A 14,865-nucleotide genomic window follows, 5' to 3' on the forward strand; every position below is an offset into this window, starting at 1 on the left:
CCCGCCCCATCGCACGCTGCCCTGTTTCTCCTTGCTGACAGAGGGCCGGGACTGCTCACTGCCTAACCATCCCCTCTCTCTGCCTCTCTCTGCCTTCTCACCTGCTGCTCTTGCGACCTCCTGGGGGAAATACCCTCTCAGGCAGCCTCCGGCCTAGCCTGCTGCAGGATGGATGGACAGGTCTGTACCACGCTCCCTTCTTTGCTCACTCCTCTCCTTAGGACTAGTTTCCCCATCTGACTAGGGGACATAAGCTAAGGCCTCTTAGGTCTCCTGCTCGTCGGTGTGGCTGATACGGTCTATGTGGTAACCTGTCTATTAATCATTGCACTTAACCCCAAGTGATTCCCCCACAGCTTTGTGAGGCATAGGGATTGTTAGAGATCTTCCCTGGAAGGTTCGAGAACTTGTCAGAACATACATAGCTGTTGGAGACGTCTACTCTGTTGAGCAGATGGCACGTTCTACCAAGTGGTACAAACAGCAAGGGGCTAGGGTGGGCGAAGAGAGGAGAGTGGAGGACCAGTTATGCCTCTTTTACCTTGGGAGTTCTCGTCCCTTTGCCTGATATTCCGGGGGCAGTTGTGTGTATGTGCGCACACATGCATGTGTGTGTGCTTGAGGCAGGGTCCCGTGCAGCACAGGCTGGCTTTAAATTTCTGAGTCTTAAACTCCTGATCCTCCTAGTTCTGCCTTCCGGGTGCTGAGATTACAGCCTGCACCACCACACCCAGATTTCTCTTGACAACTGAAGGAGGCTAGATGAGCTAGATCTCATGTCCTGTATGAGCGTCTCCCTGCCTCTTCCCGTCTGTAATTCTCTCACTCCTGCATGAGAACCAACAGACCGTGTTGGCACACACTCCTCTGTATAGCCTGAGATTGTTCAGGGTCTGGAGCAAGCTGGGACACCTTTAACTTCTAGAACCCTTCCCTGCCTTACTGAGTTCATGAAGTAGAGGGAAGCCTGAGCCAAGTTGAGTTTGGCTTCAGATATCCATTCTCAGCGAAAATTCTGCTCCTGGTATTATTGGCTGAGTAGGACCGACTAAACACACACGGGATGAGTGGAGTATTAGTCCTCATCCGGGAGGCACAGGGTGAGGATGAGCGATACAGCTGTGTAGCCCACGGTGTTGGGATATATGATTTATGGAAAGTTTCTCTGGGTATTGGGGTCCTGAAAAGGAGCTGGGAAAGGTGGGTGGGGACGTCTGCAGTCAGCCCCAGTGGAAAACCCTGCTGTGTTCTGAGCCCCTCGCCCTGGTCTCTCTCCCCTGACTAGGTATGACAAATACTGCGCAGACCACTTCAAAGACAACCGCTGCGACCAGGGATGCAACACGGAGGAGTGTGGCTGGGACGGGCTGGACTGCGCGGCGGACCAGCCCGAGAACCTGGCCGAGGGCACCCTGGTCATCGTGGTGCTGCTGCCCCCGGAACAGCTGCTGCAGGATTCTCGCAGCTTCCTGAGGGCGCTGGGCACCCTGCTCCACACCAACTTACGCATTAAACGAGACTCTCAGGGTGCTCTCATGGTGTACCCCTACTATGGGGACAAGCCAGCTGCCTTGAAGAAGCCGAGGATGTCACGCAGGTCTCTTCCCGATGAGCAGGAGCAGGAGATGGTAGGGTAGGTTTGAGTTTCTGAACTTTGAAATACCCAAAGGATGGCGCTCTTTCCAAGTGGTTCATACAGCTGAGCACTTTGATTCATAGCACAAATACTCAGCCCACCAAAACGGTCTAAATCGAATGCTCCTCCATTTAAGACAAACACCCTAGCCACTTAGGTGGAGGGATAAAGATCTGCCTTGACTGAGGGGTTCTAAAGGATAAGCTAGAGCAAGCAGAAGGCAGGTGTTGGAAAGGACTTCGTAAGAGCTGGGATTCGAAATCTTTTTCTAGAGTTGCTCAGGGCCTTTATTCATGGTTCGCCATTCGAATTCATTATTGCCTCATCTTCAAGACCCTCCGTTTGTGTGCTCGACACGAGCGGTGATCCTCAGTTGTTCTGCCGTTCATGTCCCACTGTTGGTGACATTCAGTGATGTTTAGCCCTTCTGCTTGCAATGAGTGCAGACTCTTAGGAGAGTGTGGGCCCAGACATACAGAGGCGTGTTTTTAGTGAAGGCTAAGTGCCACTGCGCAGGTGGGGCCGGGGGAGGGTGAGATCACCAGAACCCATGAGAGGGGAGCTCTGCAGGCCAGCTGTTCCCCAGCTGCTTGTCCTGTGTCACCCCGTCAGCAGGCTTCTGTCAGCCAGGCTGGGATGTGAGCCCGCCTAGGTGGGAACCCACGTCCAGCATCTGAAGGGTCCTCGTTTCCGAGTTAGTTCTCCCAGGGGTGGAAAGGTGGACGCGGAAGGAGGGAAGTGTGTGTGTGGGGGGGGAGCCAAGGAGCCTTTCTAACGGAGCCTGCCCGACCTGACCCTTCGTTCCTTCCTGTCCTTCCCCTCCCCCTCTCTTCCTTGTCACCCCAAAGCTCTAAGGTGTTTCTGGAAATTGACAACCGACAGTGCGTCCAAGACTCAGACCAGTGCTTCAAGAACACAGACGCCGCGGCGGCTCTCCTGGCTTCCCATGCCATCCAGGGGGCCTTGTCCTACCCCCTGGTGTCTGTCGTCAGTGAGTAGCATTGCTTTTGAAGGGGACAGACTGGGAAAGGACCTCCTTGGGGCTCACCCTTGCTGACACTAAGAGGTTGGCGTCTCTACAGCACTGTCCCTGTCTCGGAAATTTCAGGTGAGCTCGAGACTCCGAGGGGCGCCCAGCTTCTCTACCTCCTTGCGGTTGCTGTTGTCATTATCCTCTTCATCATCCTGCTGGGGGTGATCATGGCCAAACGAAAGCGCAAACACGGCTTCCTCTGGCTGCCTGAGGGTTTCACCCTTCGCCGAGACTCCAGCAATCACAAGCGCCGTGAACCCGTGGGGCAGGATGCTGTGGGCCTGAAGTAAGAGGGTTTTCCAATAAGCCACTCTTCACAGGGATAAGCCCAGATGAGCAAATAGGCATATCTTACCGAGTCACAACTTCAAACTCTCAACTCTGCCTTTACTCACCCTGACCACGACTCCTCACGCCTTGTCCAAGTCTCTAGCACAGCTGCATCTTTACTGGGCATACATGTTCCCGTGGTGCTCAGAGTCTGAGCTGGAGAACACTTTGGTTGTTGGTGAGCCAAGAAAGGGTGAATGCTCAGAAATGTCACACTGACTTGCTCATCATGGCTGCTAGGATGGCTCAGTAGGCTGAAGTGCCGCCCCCCCCCCCCCCCCGCGCCAAGCCTGATGGCCTGCGTTGGGTTCCCCACTACCCACGTGGTGGGAGGACAGAACTGACTTCAAGTTGTCCTCGGAGTGTGTAATGTGACTGCAGGAGATGGAGAGATACCTTAGGAGTCAAGAACACGAACTGACCTGGGTCCGGTTCCCAGCACCCACGTTGGGTAGCTTGCAACCCCTGTAACTCCAGCTTCAGGGGGAGCTGACCCCTTTGGCTTCTGCAAACACCCAACTCACATGCTCAGATACACACACAGATATCTATATATATATATATATATATATATATATATATATATATAGAGAGAGAGAGAGAGAGAGAGAGAGAGAGAGAGAGAGATGTATGTGTATATATGTGTGTATATATATACACACACACATAATTTTAAAAAAAATAGTAATGTGATTTTTAGAAAGTACTGTGCATCCTATCCTGTTGGGCCATGTCAGGGGATAGTCTGGGAGTATGCTGGCAAAACGTTGAAAGCTACTATATTTGTTCAGCTGTAACTTCTACTCTTTTTTTTTCCCTCTGAATAATCATCAGAAATCTCTCAGTGCAAGTGTCAGAGGCTAACCTGATTGGCTCTGGGACAAGTGAACACTGGGTTGATGATGAAGGACCCCAGCCAAAGAAAGCCAAGGTAAGCTGTCCTAGCAAAGCCCTCCTGCTAGCCATCATGGAACCACATTCCAAGTTTATCTTCTTCCCAGACAGTGGCTTTCCTAGACCCTCAGGAACAGCAGGGACCTTTGGAGTATTGACAGGGTTGGTTGCCCGTGTATATTCTAAAAGGAGACCTTGTAAAATAGTAAAGCAAGCCTGCTTTCTGGCCTGGATGTCATGCTCACGTTTTTTGAGTCAGGACTGGCATGTGAGTACCACGGTTCCCTTTATGGGTACATCTCTGGCACTTCTGTAAGACGATAAGGGATTATACAGTAAGGAAAGCCAAGGCCATTAACTTCCGGGCAGGTAACTGAGCATGATGGTTAAGAACATTGCCTTAAACCAAGTGTTGTGGTCCCAGCATTCTAGAGGCTGAGGCAGGAGAATCTCAAGTTTGAGGCCAGCCTGAGCTTCCTCCAAAACTAAAGAAAATAAACAAATGAAAACAATGCTCTAGTCACCCTGAAAACATGTACAAGTAACATACAAACTGAGGAGGTTACATTAGGGATATATATGCATTCAACAAGAGTTAATGAAAAAGAGGCCTGGGTTTGAAAGACAGCGAGGAGGGGTATATGGGAGGAATGGAGAGAGGAAGGAGAAGGGAGAAATAATGTAATGTAATGTAAATTATGTAAATTATTAATAATGTAAATTATAATCTCAAAACAATGAAAGAAGTAACAACAACAAAAACCATTGTCCTAGCCAGTCAGAACCGGATTCAGATCCAAAAGCCTGCTACTTTATGGTGGTTACTTAAAACCTCTTTGTATTTAATATTCCTTGTTTATAAAATAGCAATAATAATAATAATAATAATAGCTCTTTCCTTTCTGAGTTGTTGTGAGGAATCAATACAGCAGCTGCTAGAATGCCTCTTGCCTATTTCCTATTACAGAGAATTCAGGAAAGCACAGATGTTTTACACTCACATGGTTGTTTCTCCTCGGTCTCCCTCAGTGCTTGCTCTTGGTTGAGTACTGTTAGTGCAGGCAGGCAACCTTGAGCAAGGTTTATTCTCCCTCCCAAAAACCTTCCAGTTGAAAGAAAAGCAAAATATCGCATGCTTTCTCTCACATGAGCAATCCATGTTTAACTAATACAGAGATAGGTAGGCCGGGAAATATACACAAGGGGGATTGTTCGGAGGCGTGAAAGGTTGGGTGGGGTGAATGTATCAGCAAGCTATAAAGGTACGTTTGTAAAAACCCATTGTTTTACACACTAAATTTAAATCTTGGGGGGGGGGGCAGGTTTCGAGACAGGGTTTCTCTGTGTAGCTTTGCACCTTTCCTGGAACTCACTTGGTAGCCCAGACTGGCCTCGAACTCACAGAGATCTGCCTGCCTCTGCCTCCCGAGTGCTGGGATTAAAGGCGTGCGCCACCACCGCCCGGCCAAATTTAAATTGTTTTAAAGCAACATAACTTACAGTCTGCTGATGTTACGGTGCCATATAACACATGCCACATGGTCAGCTGAGTAAGTAAAGAGGAACAGCTTTTTAGAGCCAACAAGAATGAAGATCTAATTCCATTTGAAGAGCAAGTACAAGTCGGTCAGACAGAAAGTTGGAGGAGACCATCGTAGACAGAGAGAAGCAGCAGACAGACCCTGAAATGAGAATATGATGCTTTGAGCATCTAAAAGCAGCTTGTTAGGGCTAGAGCCTGGAGCCATCCCTGGTGGGGTGGAGCAGGGGAGAGTTGTCCAGATGCATAGACGTAACTGGGCCACAGCTGAGAGTGGTGGGAAGCCATGGTGGTTAGTGACAGGGACAGTTAGAACAGGAAGAGGGGAAACAGAGTGAAGGTTAAAAGAGATGGGGGGAGACTGCCACTCCTCAGCCCCCATCAGCAGCTTCTGGGGGCTCAGGTTAATGAGGGACAACTATCTTCCTTATCCAGACTGAAGATGAGGCTTTGCTCCCAGAAGATGACCCCATTGATCGACGCCCGTGGACACAGCAGCACCTGGAAGCCGCAGACATCCGCCGGACTCCATCACTGGCACTCACTCCTCCTCAGGCCGAGCAGGAGGTGGCTGTGCTGGATGTGAATGTCCGAGGCCCAGGTCAGGACCGGGCCTTACCCTCTTTAGTTCTGCATGGTTGTTCAGCATTTCTCCACCTGCCAGGTGCTCCTGCTGACTGCACACGCACTAAATGAGCTTGAGGAAATGTGTGTGAGAGAAATACAGCCATGGAGAAATTCTGAACCTGGGGAGGATGAATCCGTGGGACTCAGAATCCATGTAGAAGTCTGACAGGGTTGTTCTCTGGCCTCCACATGCATGTTATGGCGGGTGCGCGTGCGCGCGCACACACACACACACACCATTCTCACACAGTAAGTTATGTGCTATGGCACATGTACATGGTTGCACACCATACACATACAACAAGATAAATAAATATTTAAGTATTTTTTATTTATGGGCTGGGAACCCGGGCTCAGTCGTTTAGAGTACTGTTTGCCTTACAGAGGACCTGGATTCAGTTCTCAGCACCCATAAGGCAGTTCACAACCATCTGGAACTCCAGTTCCAGAGGATCCAACACCATGGTGCAGAAATACATGTAGGCAAGATACTTATACATGTTAAATAAATAGATGCTTAATTTTTTTTTAATTAAAAATGTAGATTTCAAAGAAAGGGAAAGATTTTGCAATACTTCATGTACAACATACTGAGAACAAGCAGACTAATTAAATGAGTTAGATTTTAGGGGGATAGAAAAATAGTATCCATCTTAGTCACTGGTCTGTTGCTGTGAAGAGACCCCGTGACCAAAGCGAAGTAGTAAAGAGCTACATCCTGACAGGAAGGTGGGAGACAAGAGACAAACACAGATCAGAGACACACCTCCTCCAACAAGAGCACGCCCCCTAGTCCTTCTGAAATAGTGCCACCCCCAGTAACTAAGCATTCATATGAGTCTATGGGGCCATTCCTATTCAAACCACCACAGTATCCCACAGTAGAGCGCGGAGAACTAATTTAGTTCCTGTCTTAGCCATGGAGGTTTATACCATCTGTTTAAAATGTTGTCTAGTTTAAGACATCGTCATCCCACTTGAACTCGAGCAGAAAAGCTTGTTGAGGGTAAGGAAGAGCCCCCCCCCCCCCCCGATCTGAAGGCAGCTGTCTTCCCACCCTCTTCACATGACCGGCATTGCCATGTACAACCCGCCATAGCTACTGCAAGCACAGGGAGTTCACGTCCCACAGCGTGATGGTGTTCAGCAGAACGATTCCGGTCATGGGTTCATTTCCTTTGCCCTGGACATGTTTGGAACTTTCCCTTCCTGCAGATGGGTGTACCCCTTTGATGCTGGCGTCTCTCCGGGGAGGCAGCTCAGATCTGAGCGATGAGGATGAAGACGCAGAGGATTCTTCTGCCAACATCATCACGGACTTGGTCTACCAGGGTGCCAGCCTGCAGGCACAGACAGACCGGACCGGTGAGATGGCCCTGCACCTTGCGGCCCGTTACTCGAGGGCCGATGCCGCCAAGCGACTCCTGGATGCTGGTGCAGATGCCAACGCCCAGGACAACATGGGCCGCTGCCCCCTTCACGCGGCAGTTGCAGCAGATGCCCAAGGCGTCTTCCAGGTGAAGAGCTTAAGAGTTGGTTTGAATGTGAAGGATGAGGCGGCCCCAGGGGTAAAGGCCTGTCCTGGTTCCTTCCCTATGCTGTGATAGAGCGCCATGTCCAAGGCAACTCATAATAGAAAGACTTCAATGGGGCTTATGCTTCCAGAGGATTAGAGTCCACCATGGTGCCGGGAACAGCAGAGAGCTCACACCTTGAACTGCAAACAGGAGGTGGAGAGCAATTGGGAATGGCATAAGTCTTTTTCAGAGCCTGCCCCCATGACATACCTCCTCCAGCGAGGCTACACCTCCTAATCCAACTGGGGTCCAAATCATCAAATGCCCCCTCCCCAAGACTTACTGGGGACATCTCATTCACACTGCCACAAAGCTTTTGCCACCAGCCCTGAAAGCCTGAGTTTAGTCCCCAGGGTCCACAGAGTAAAAGAAGAGAACCGCCCTGATTCCTGCAGGTTGTCCCCCGACCTCCACATGGGTGCCATAGCACAGACATGCCTGCGCACACACGAAGTAAGATCACTTTCACGGGCCTGGAAAGTTTCAGCTTTACTAAAACCCTGCCTCGCTGAATTCACCCAGAAGTCGTTGAGGAATTAGTTCTGCTTGACAGAAGAGAGAGGAAAGCCAGTTGACCCACTTTGAATAGCCAGAGAGTGATTCAGTCAGCAGCAGGGTTCTGAATCTTCTTCAGCAAGATTTTGATGTACCAAGATGCCTCACAGATGCACAGGTCAGATGAGGGGCAGCAACTGGTCCAGATCCTTTAGTGTTTACTCTCTGCATGGCTCTGCCTGTCTGTGGGCGTACAGCTGATCACTGACGTCAGCGGACAGTGTATTCCTTGATACTCCATTATTTTAACCTGACGGAAAAATTGGAGATGTTCTAGATGACCTCAGGCTGTACACATGATTGAAGTTGTGATACCCCCCCCTCTCCGCCACAACACACACATTTCCCTTTCCTTAGAAAGCAGAATATCATCCTCATGGGCCAGTATGTCCTGATCATCTGTCAGTGGTTCATCCATTTATTCAGCAACCATGTAGTGATTAGCCATTATAGTGCCTAGGACAAGAAGATAGTACAATTTTTCCTGCCCTCTAGGGACACCCAGGGTAGCTGCCATTGGAATGTGTTTGTTTCGTTCTTTTTCTTCATCTAAGGGACCCTTGTCTCTGCCTCTCTTCTAGATTCTGATCCGAAACCGAGTAACTGACCTAGATGCCCGCATGAACGATGGGACCACGCCCCTGATCCTGGCCGCCCGCCTGGCTGTGGAAGGAATGGTCGCAGAACTGATCAATTGCCAAGCAGATGTGAATGCAGTGGACGATCATGGTAGGAACAGGGCTTTGGCTTCTTGTCTGCAAAGCATGTCCCTAAGCAAGAGAATTGTCACATGCCACTGAGAGAACTTCCTCAGATCTGAATCCATTGGAGAGTCTCTCATTCTCTTCTCCAGCGTTCATAGAATCTTTCCTCAGTATGTTGGGCTCAGAGAGCCGAGGCAGTTGGAGTCCCTAGATTGAGAGGAGAAGTTTGGGGTTGTTTTGTTTTGTGTGAGAGTTTTTGAACCTCATTGTTCATGAAAAGTTTACCTGCATGGGTTCCTTGCCATAACCACTTTTAATATGGGAGTAGATTCACTAGGGGGGTGGTGGTGAGATAGGCTAAATATGCACTTGGCGTAACATAAAATGTTTGCTGTCCTCAGTACGTGAAGGTTGTGCATGTGGAAGACGTGCATTTTACACACCAGGGATCCTTTTGTCTAGGGGCTCCCAGACTGTTCTGGAATACTCTGAGAACACAAGGAAAGGAAAATACAACTGTGCTGTCCTGTGAGCTCCCGCAGCCACTGACTTCCTGCTGCTCCCCAGGGAGTTCAAGCTTTTCTTTAAAAAAAAAACAAAAACAAAAACAAAAACCACAGTGCTTTGCGTGGTGCCATTCTGCCCTTCTGTGTCCTTATAAACTGTTCCCCCTGCAGGAAAATCCGCCCTCCACTGGGCAGCGGCTGTCAATAATGTGGAGGCGACTCTTTTGCTGTTGAAGAATGGGGCCAACCGAGACATGCAGGACAATAAGGTAAGCTCAGAGCCCGACGATGCTCTTAGCAGTGTCCTCTTTAGGAGACCACTTGGGGAAGCTTTTTGGCGTAGCCAGGTCCAGAGACCCTGACGGAGAATAAGGGGCTTGTTGGGACGGAACCCCTGCCTGTTGAGTGCTCAGTCGTCATGCTGTCCTGAAAATAACTTGGTGTGGCCCTCCTTCCTTTCTCCTTCCACCGTCTGTCTGTCTGCTCTGGGCCACTCTTGCTCACGCTCACCACCATGTCTCGCTTTCTCCCCTTTCTCCGCGGGCAGGTCTGTGTTTGTCTGTCCTTGGGTGCCATGGCGCACTCCTGTGTGAGCTGCCTGCCAGGATCCCTCCTTTATTCCTCTTTCATTTGCTTCTTTCCCTTTCTTCCAGTTCTTTCTTTCCCATCCCCCACCGCCGCCGTGTTCTGAATTCCTTGCATGCTTTGGTTTCTCCTCCTCTCTTTCTTATCTGTAACCCGATTTCCTCTCAGCACTTCATGTCGATAAGCTTGTCCCTCTTAAATGAATCTCTGGCTCGGAGGCCTGCTTTATTTCACAGATTCCTGTGTAAGAAGAGGGTGCTCCTGAGAGCGCAGTGTCCTTTGGGAGAAATGAGATCTCTGTGGAAATCACAAATATACAATCAATACCTAGGAAGATGTACTGGATGGCCACAGCATTAAAATTTCCTAGGGGAAGCACTTAGAAAACACATATAAAGAGATAAAGAATAAAGGTAGAAACACTCTTAAGTTCTCTGGATATTAAAATGTGTTCTTGGGTGTTTCTTCAGGAGGAGACACCACTGTTCCTTGCCGCCCGGGAGGGAAGTTATGAAGCAGCCAAGATCCTGTTAGACCATTTTGCCAATCGGGACATCACAGACCACATGGACCGCCTTCCCCGGGATGTGGCTCGGGATCGCATGCACCATGACATTGTCCGCCTCCTGGATGAGTATAACGTGACTCCAAGCCCTCCAGGGACTGTACTGACATCCGCTCTGTCACCTGTCCTTTGCGGGCCCAACAGGTCTTTCCTCAGTCTGAAGCACACCCCAATGGGTAAGAAGGCTAGACGGCCCAACACCAAGAGCGCCATGCCCACAAGCCTGCCTAACCTTGCCAAGGAGGCCAAGGACGGCAAGGGGAACAGGAGGAAGAAGTCTCTGAGCGAGAAGGTCCAGCTGTCGGAGAGCTCGGTGACTTTATCCCCTGTTGATTCTCTCGAGTCTCCCCACACATATGTTTCTGACGCCACATCCTCTCCCATGATTACATCCCCTGGAATCTTACAGGCCTCGCCCACGCCTCTGCTGGCCGCTGCTGCCCCAGCCGCCCCCGTGCATGCCCAGCATGCCCTGTCCTTCTCCAACCTTCATGAAATGCAGCCTTTGGCTCCTGGGGCCAGCACGGTGCTCCCCTCCGTCAGCCAGCTGCTGTCCCACCACCACATCGTCCCCCCGGGCAGCAGCGGCAGTGCAGGGAGCTTGGGCAGGTTACATCCGGTTACTGTCCCAGCAGACTGGATGAACCGCGTGGAGGTGAATGAGACCCAGTACAACGAAATGTTTGGCATGGTCCTGGCTCCGGCTGAGGGAGCCCACCCTGGCCTAGCTCCCCAGAGCAGACCGCCAGAGGGGAAGCACATCCCCACCCAGCGGGAGCCCTTGCCTCCCATTGTGACTTTCCAGCTCATCCCAAAAGGTAGCATTGCCCAGGCAGCCGGAGCTCCCCAGACGCAGTCCAACTGCCCGCCAGCTGTCGCAGGCCCCTTGCCCGCCATGTATCAGATCCCAGAGATGGCCCGCTTGCCCAGTGTGGCTTTCCCACCTACCATGATGCCCCAGCAGGAGGGCCAGGTAGCTCAGACCATTGTCCCAACCTATCATCCATTCCCAGCCTCTGTGGGGAAGTACCCCACACCCCCTTCCCAGCACAGCTACGCCTCCTCAAATGCTGCTGAGCGAACCCCCAGTCACGGAGGTCACCTCCAGGGTGAGCATCCCTACCTGACACCATCCCCAGAGTCTCCTGACCAGTGGTCGAGTTCTTCACCCCACTCGGCTTCTGATTGGTCAGACGTGACCACCAGCCCTACACCCGGAGGTGGAGGAGGAGGCCAGCGGGGACCGGGAACACACATGTCTGAGCCACCACACAGCAACATGCAGGTTTATGCGTGAAGGGTCTGCCTCAGGCGTAGAGATGGACGTGCCTATCACACATGCTGCTGAGGAACAAAGGCAGGTTATCCGGCGAGAAATGAAGAAACCTCTGTAACAGCTTTTGGAGGCAGGAGAGAAGACCCTCCCGACTTCCCAGACAAGCCAGAGAATCATTATTTTCATCTTCACTGAACACCTGCAGTTTTAGAGGGAGGACTCAGCTCCTATTAACCTTTGACCAGCAGGCGAGTTCATGGCGATGCAAGATGAATGCAGACCTTGCGGCTCGCTCTCTTCTTTTTGGAGAATACAATGGATGCCTTTTATAGCCCAGACATTCTTGCAGCTTGAACATCATTTTGAGCCCTGGGGTCTTCTGTATCCAGGAGAAGATTCTGCCCGAGAGACAGACTGGGAATTGTGCCTGGGATTCTGCCCAGGTTGGCCTGTCTTATCTTTTCCACCCCGGAAATGGCCTTGACTTCACCCGGTGCTCTCCTCCCTGCACCTGTCCGTGGTGATCTATCAGCATGTAATAGGCAAGACTTCTGTGCTTTTCATCATTCCTGCCCTGGAGAGCAACTTCCGCCTCTTGTTCCCACGTGCCCAGCACCCCAGAGGAGCCTCACAGGGTTTACTCTGGTCATGGTTCTCAGCCTTGGCCTTTGAAGTATGCTTCTATGGGAGACGCACACTCTGCAATCTTCATGTTTCATTCCTGAAAGGAAGGAGAAAGCGAAATCCTCGGGGGAGAGAGGAGACCCCCTTCTGAACCTGCACCTTAATTCTCTCCCCCGCGGGTGGGTGTGGGGCCCATATACACTCACCAGGGGGGAGGATCTAAGTTGTTCTTCCGTCTGCTGGCCTGTCAGTATAAAAGTGTACTCTGGAGGCCTAGGTACTATGACATTCCCATCTTGTTGTAAACCGGGGGAAGTGGGAGAAGGTTGGCATGACCAAGAGATAAGCTAGCTCGCCCGAGAAGCAGTTGCCCACCTCCAGGCCCTCGGTTGACTGCCACTGTGAAGCACATTTACCCCCAGGTCTTAGGACTTGTTGATCCAGCAGATGAAGGTACTCCTGGCTGCTGCCCTCGCTCCTCACAGATGCCTTGCCATTGAGACGGAACTTGCCTGAGGCTCAGGGGACCCAGTGACCATCGTCTTCCTATGACCAGCTTTCTTTCAGGTCCGAGGCTGGTGTACCGGATTCCCTCCACACCGCGTGAGCTGAGTGACTGGTGCACACAGCGGGTCCTCAATAAAGACGTGGCATCTGTGTTCCTGTTGCAGAAGTGGAGAACGGACGGTCTCCTGAGCACACCTGACGGAGCGGCCTTTGCTCATCTTTGCTGCGTTCTCTTCCTTCCCCAGAGTCACCTTCAGCTGACGATAGCTGAGACCCGCTCCGCATTGTCCCTGTGTCCTTCATATTAAGATTGTACCTCATCCAAACATGCTTCCTGGGGGGGGGGGTCCCCAGTGGTTTCCCGGACTCTCGAGAGCAGAAGGATTTTTGTCAGTTGTCAAAGCAGGATGGTCGTTTTCTCCATCTTCCCCCTCAGTCAGTTCAGAATTGGCCCTGTGGCCACCCCGTCACTTCTTCCTGGTGCCGTGATGCCCGTGACACAAGGAAGATGACTTCTGCTGGAGCATTTGTGTATATTAGTAGGTGGATCACCTGGGGGGGTTGTTTGTTTGCTTTAGGATTTTTTTGTTGTTTTAATAATAATAATAATAATAGTCTTTATTCCTGCGATAGTTGAAATAATTGTCCCCCCACTTATTCGTCAGTTTGTGACCCCCTGTATTAACTCTGTGTCTGTTACCATGGTGGTCTATAAACAAGGGGGACTATTTAGTCCCACCCAAGTTCATTTAGTCAACAGAAACAATTTGCTCCGTCCTGGTCTATGGCAGATTAAGTCTGGTCATTTGGTTTTTGTTCTCACGTGGTGACATCATCCTACCAGCCCTTTTCATGGTGTATAGACATTTTATTGCCCTAAATGGTGACTGTCTCCCGTGGACCCATCAGTCAGTCCCAAATCAGGAGAGCCTGTGTATGTGGACCTCTCTGCCCCCCCAGCTCTAGTACCACTGCCTGGGAACAGCCACAGCCTCTAATCCAGCCACTGGGTCTGTGATACACTGGTCCTTCCCCAGACACAATGGAGAACAAACTTGCCATTTCTCCTCCAAGGATCTCTCCAAGTGGATCCTTTGGGTTTAGGAGGAGGGATGTGAAAGCTGCCATTACAGACAACAGGCTGCAGAGATGAGGCCCGCACTGCCAGTGAAGCCTCTGGTCCATCCCTTAGGTGTTAGAACTCTCGGCCTATGTAGTGTGTAGGAAAGGGAGGGGGTAGGTAATCCCTTTCTCATGGGATCTGAATCAGAGGCTCAGTTCTTAGGGGACACATCCTTTAGTCCATGCATAGATCCCTGTTTTGGATTTATTTTTATTTCTATGAATTCTTCCTTTCTTTGACCTCCACATGCCTTTGAGGATTTTTTTTAATGTTCCTTTTGTTCTAAGCATCGTTTTCTGACTTACGTGGTGGTGGGGGGATTGAAGGAAAGAGAGACTGAGTAAAGATTGCAGCGAACGGCTTCAGCACAAGCCCGGCATCCCTTGGTTGACCATGGTTGCTCGTGAGCCTCGCCTAGAGAAGAACCAAAGGTGTGACGACTGTTAGCGTGTGGTTTCAGAACCTAGACTGTAACCAGCGCCTTGAATGTATGAGGACTGTTTGGAGGGACACGCGTCTATGTCCTGAGGCCCCCACCCATAACTGTTTTGGTACTATGGCAACTTGCTTGTGTACATTTCCCTGAAAAGTGTCATTATATCTGTTTGTATGAGAAACTCAGTAACCAGAAGATGACTGCATGTTCCTGACTAAACTGAAGGAAAGTGCACACTGTTTTTACTTTAAATTTTTTCATTCTAAAAGTAGCTTAAGATGAAATTTATATGAAAACATTTTTATCACAAAATAAAAAAGATTCCTTGTCAAGGCTCAGTGAAATCA

General features: G+C 50.5%; 1 protein-coding gene across 1 annotated transcript in view; it reads left to right on the forward strand.

Annotated features, from left to right (window-relative positions):
- The window catches only part of Notch2 (notch receptor 2), a 142,048-nt gene extending 127,183 nt beyond the window's left edge, over positions 1–14,865 (forward strand). Inside the window, 9 exon segments of the mRNA XM_028860929.2 lie at positions 1,286–1,633; positions 2,485–2,627; positions 2,745–2,955; positions 3,834–3,930; positions 5,869–6,034; positions 7,276–7,577; positions 8,774–8,921; positions 9,574–9,671; positions 10,458–14,865. Coding sequence (XP_028716762.1) covers positions 1,286–1,633; positions 2,485–2,627; positions 2,745–2,955; positions 3,834–3,930; positions 5,869–6,034; positions 7,276–7,577; positions 8,774–8,921; positions 9,574–9,671; positions 10,458–11,849 — 2,905 coding nt within the window. The 3' untranslated portion in view covers positions 11,850–14,865.

This window comes from Peromyscus leucopus, chromosome 6 (assembly GCF_004664715.2).
Source record: "Peromyscus leucopus breed LL Stock chromosome 6, UCI_PerLeu_2.1, whole genome shotgun sequence".
Taxonomy (NCBI): domain Eukaryota; kingdom Metazoa; phylum Chordata; class Mammalia; order Rodentia; family Cricetidae; genus Peromyscus; species Peromyscus leucopus.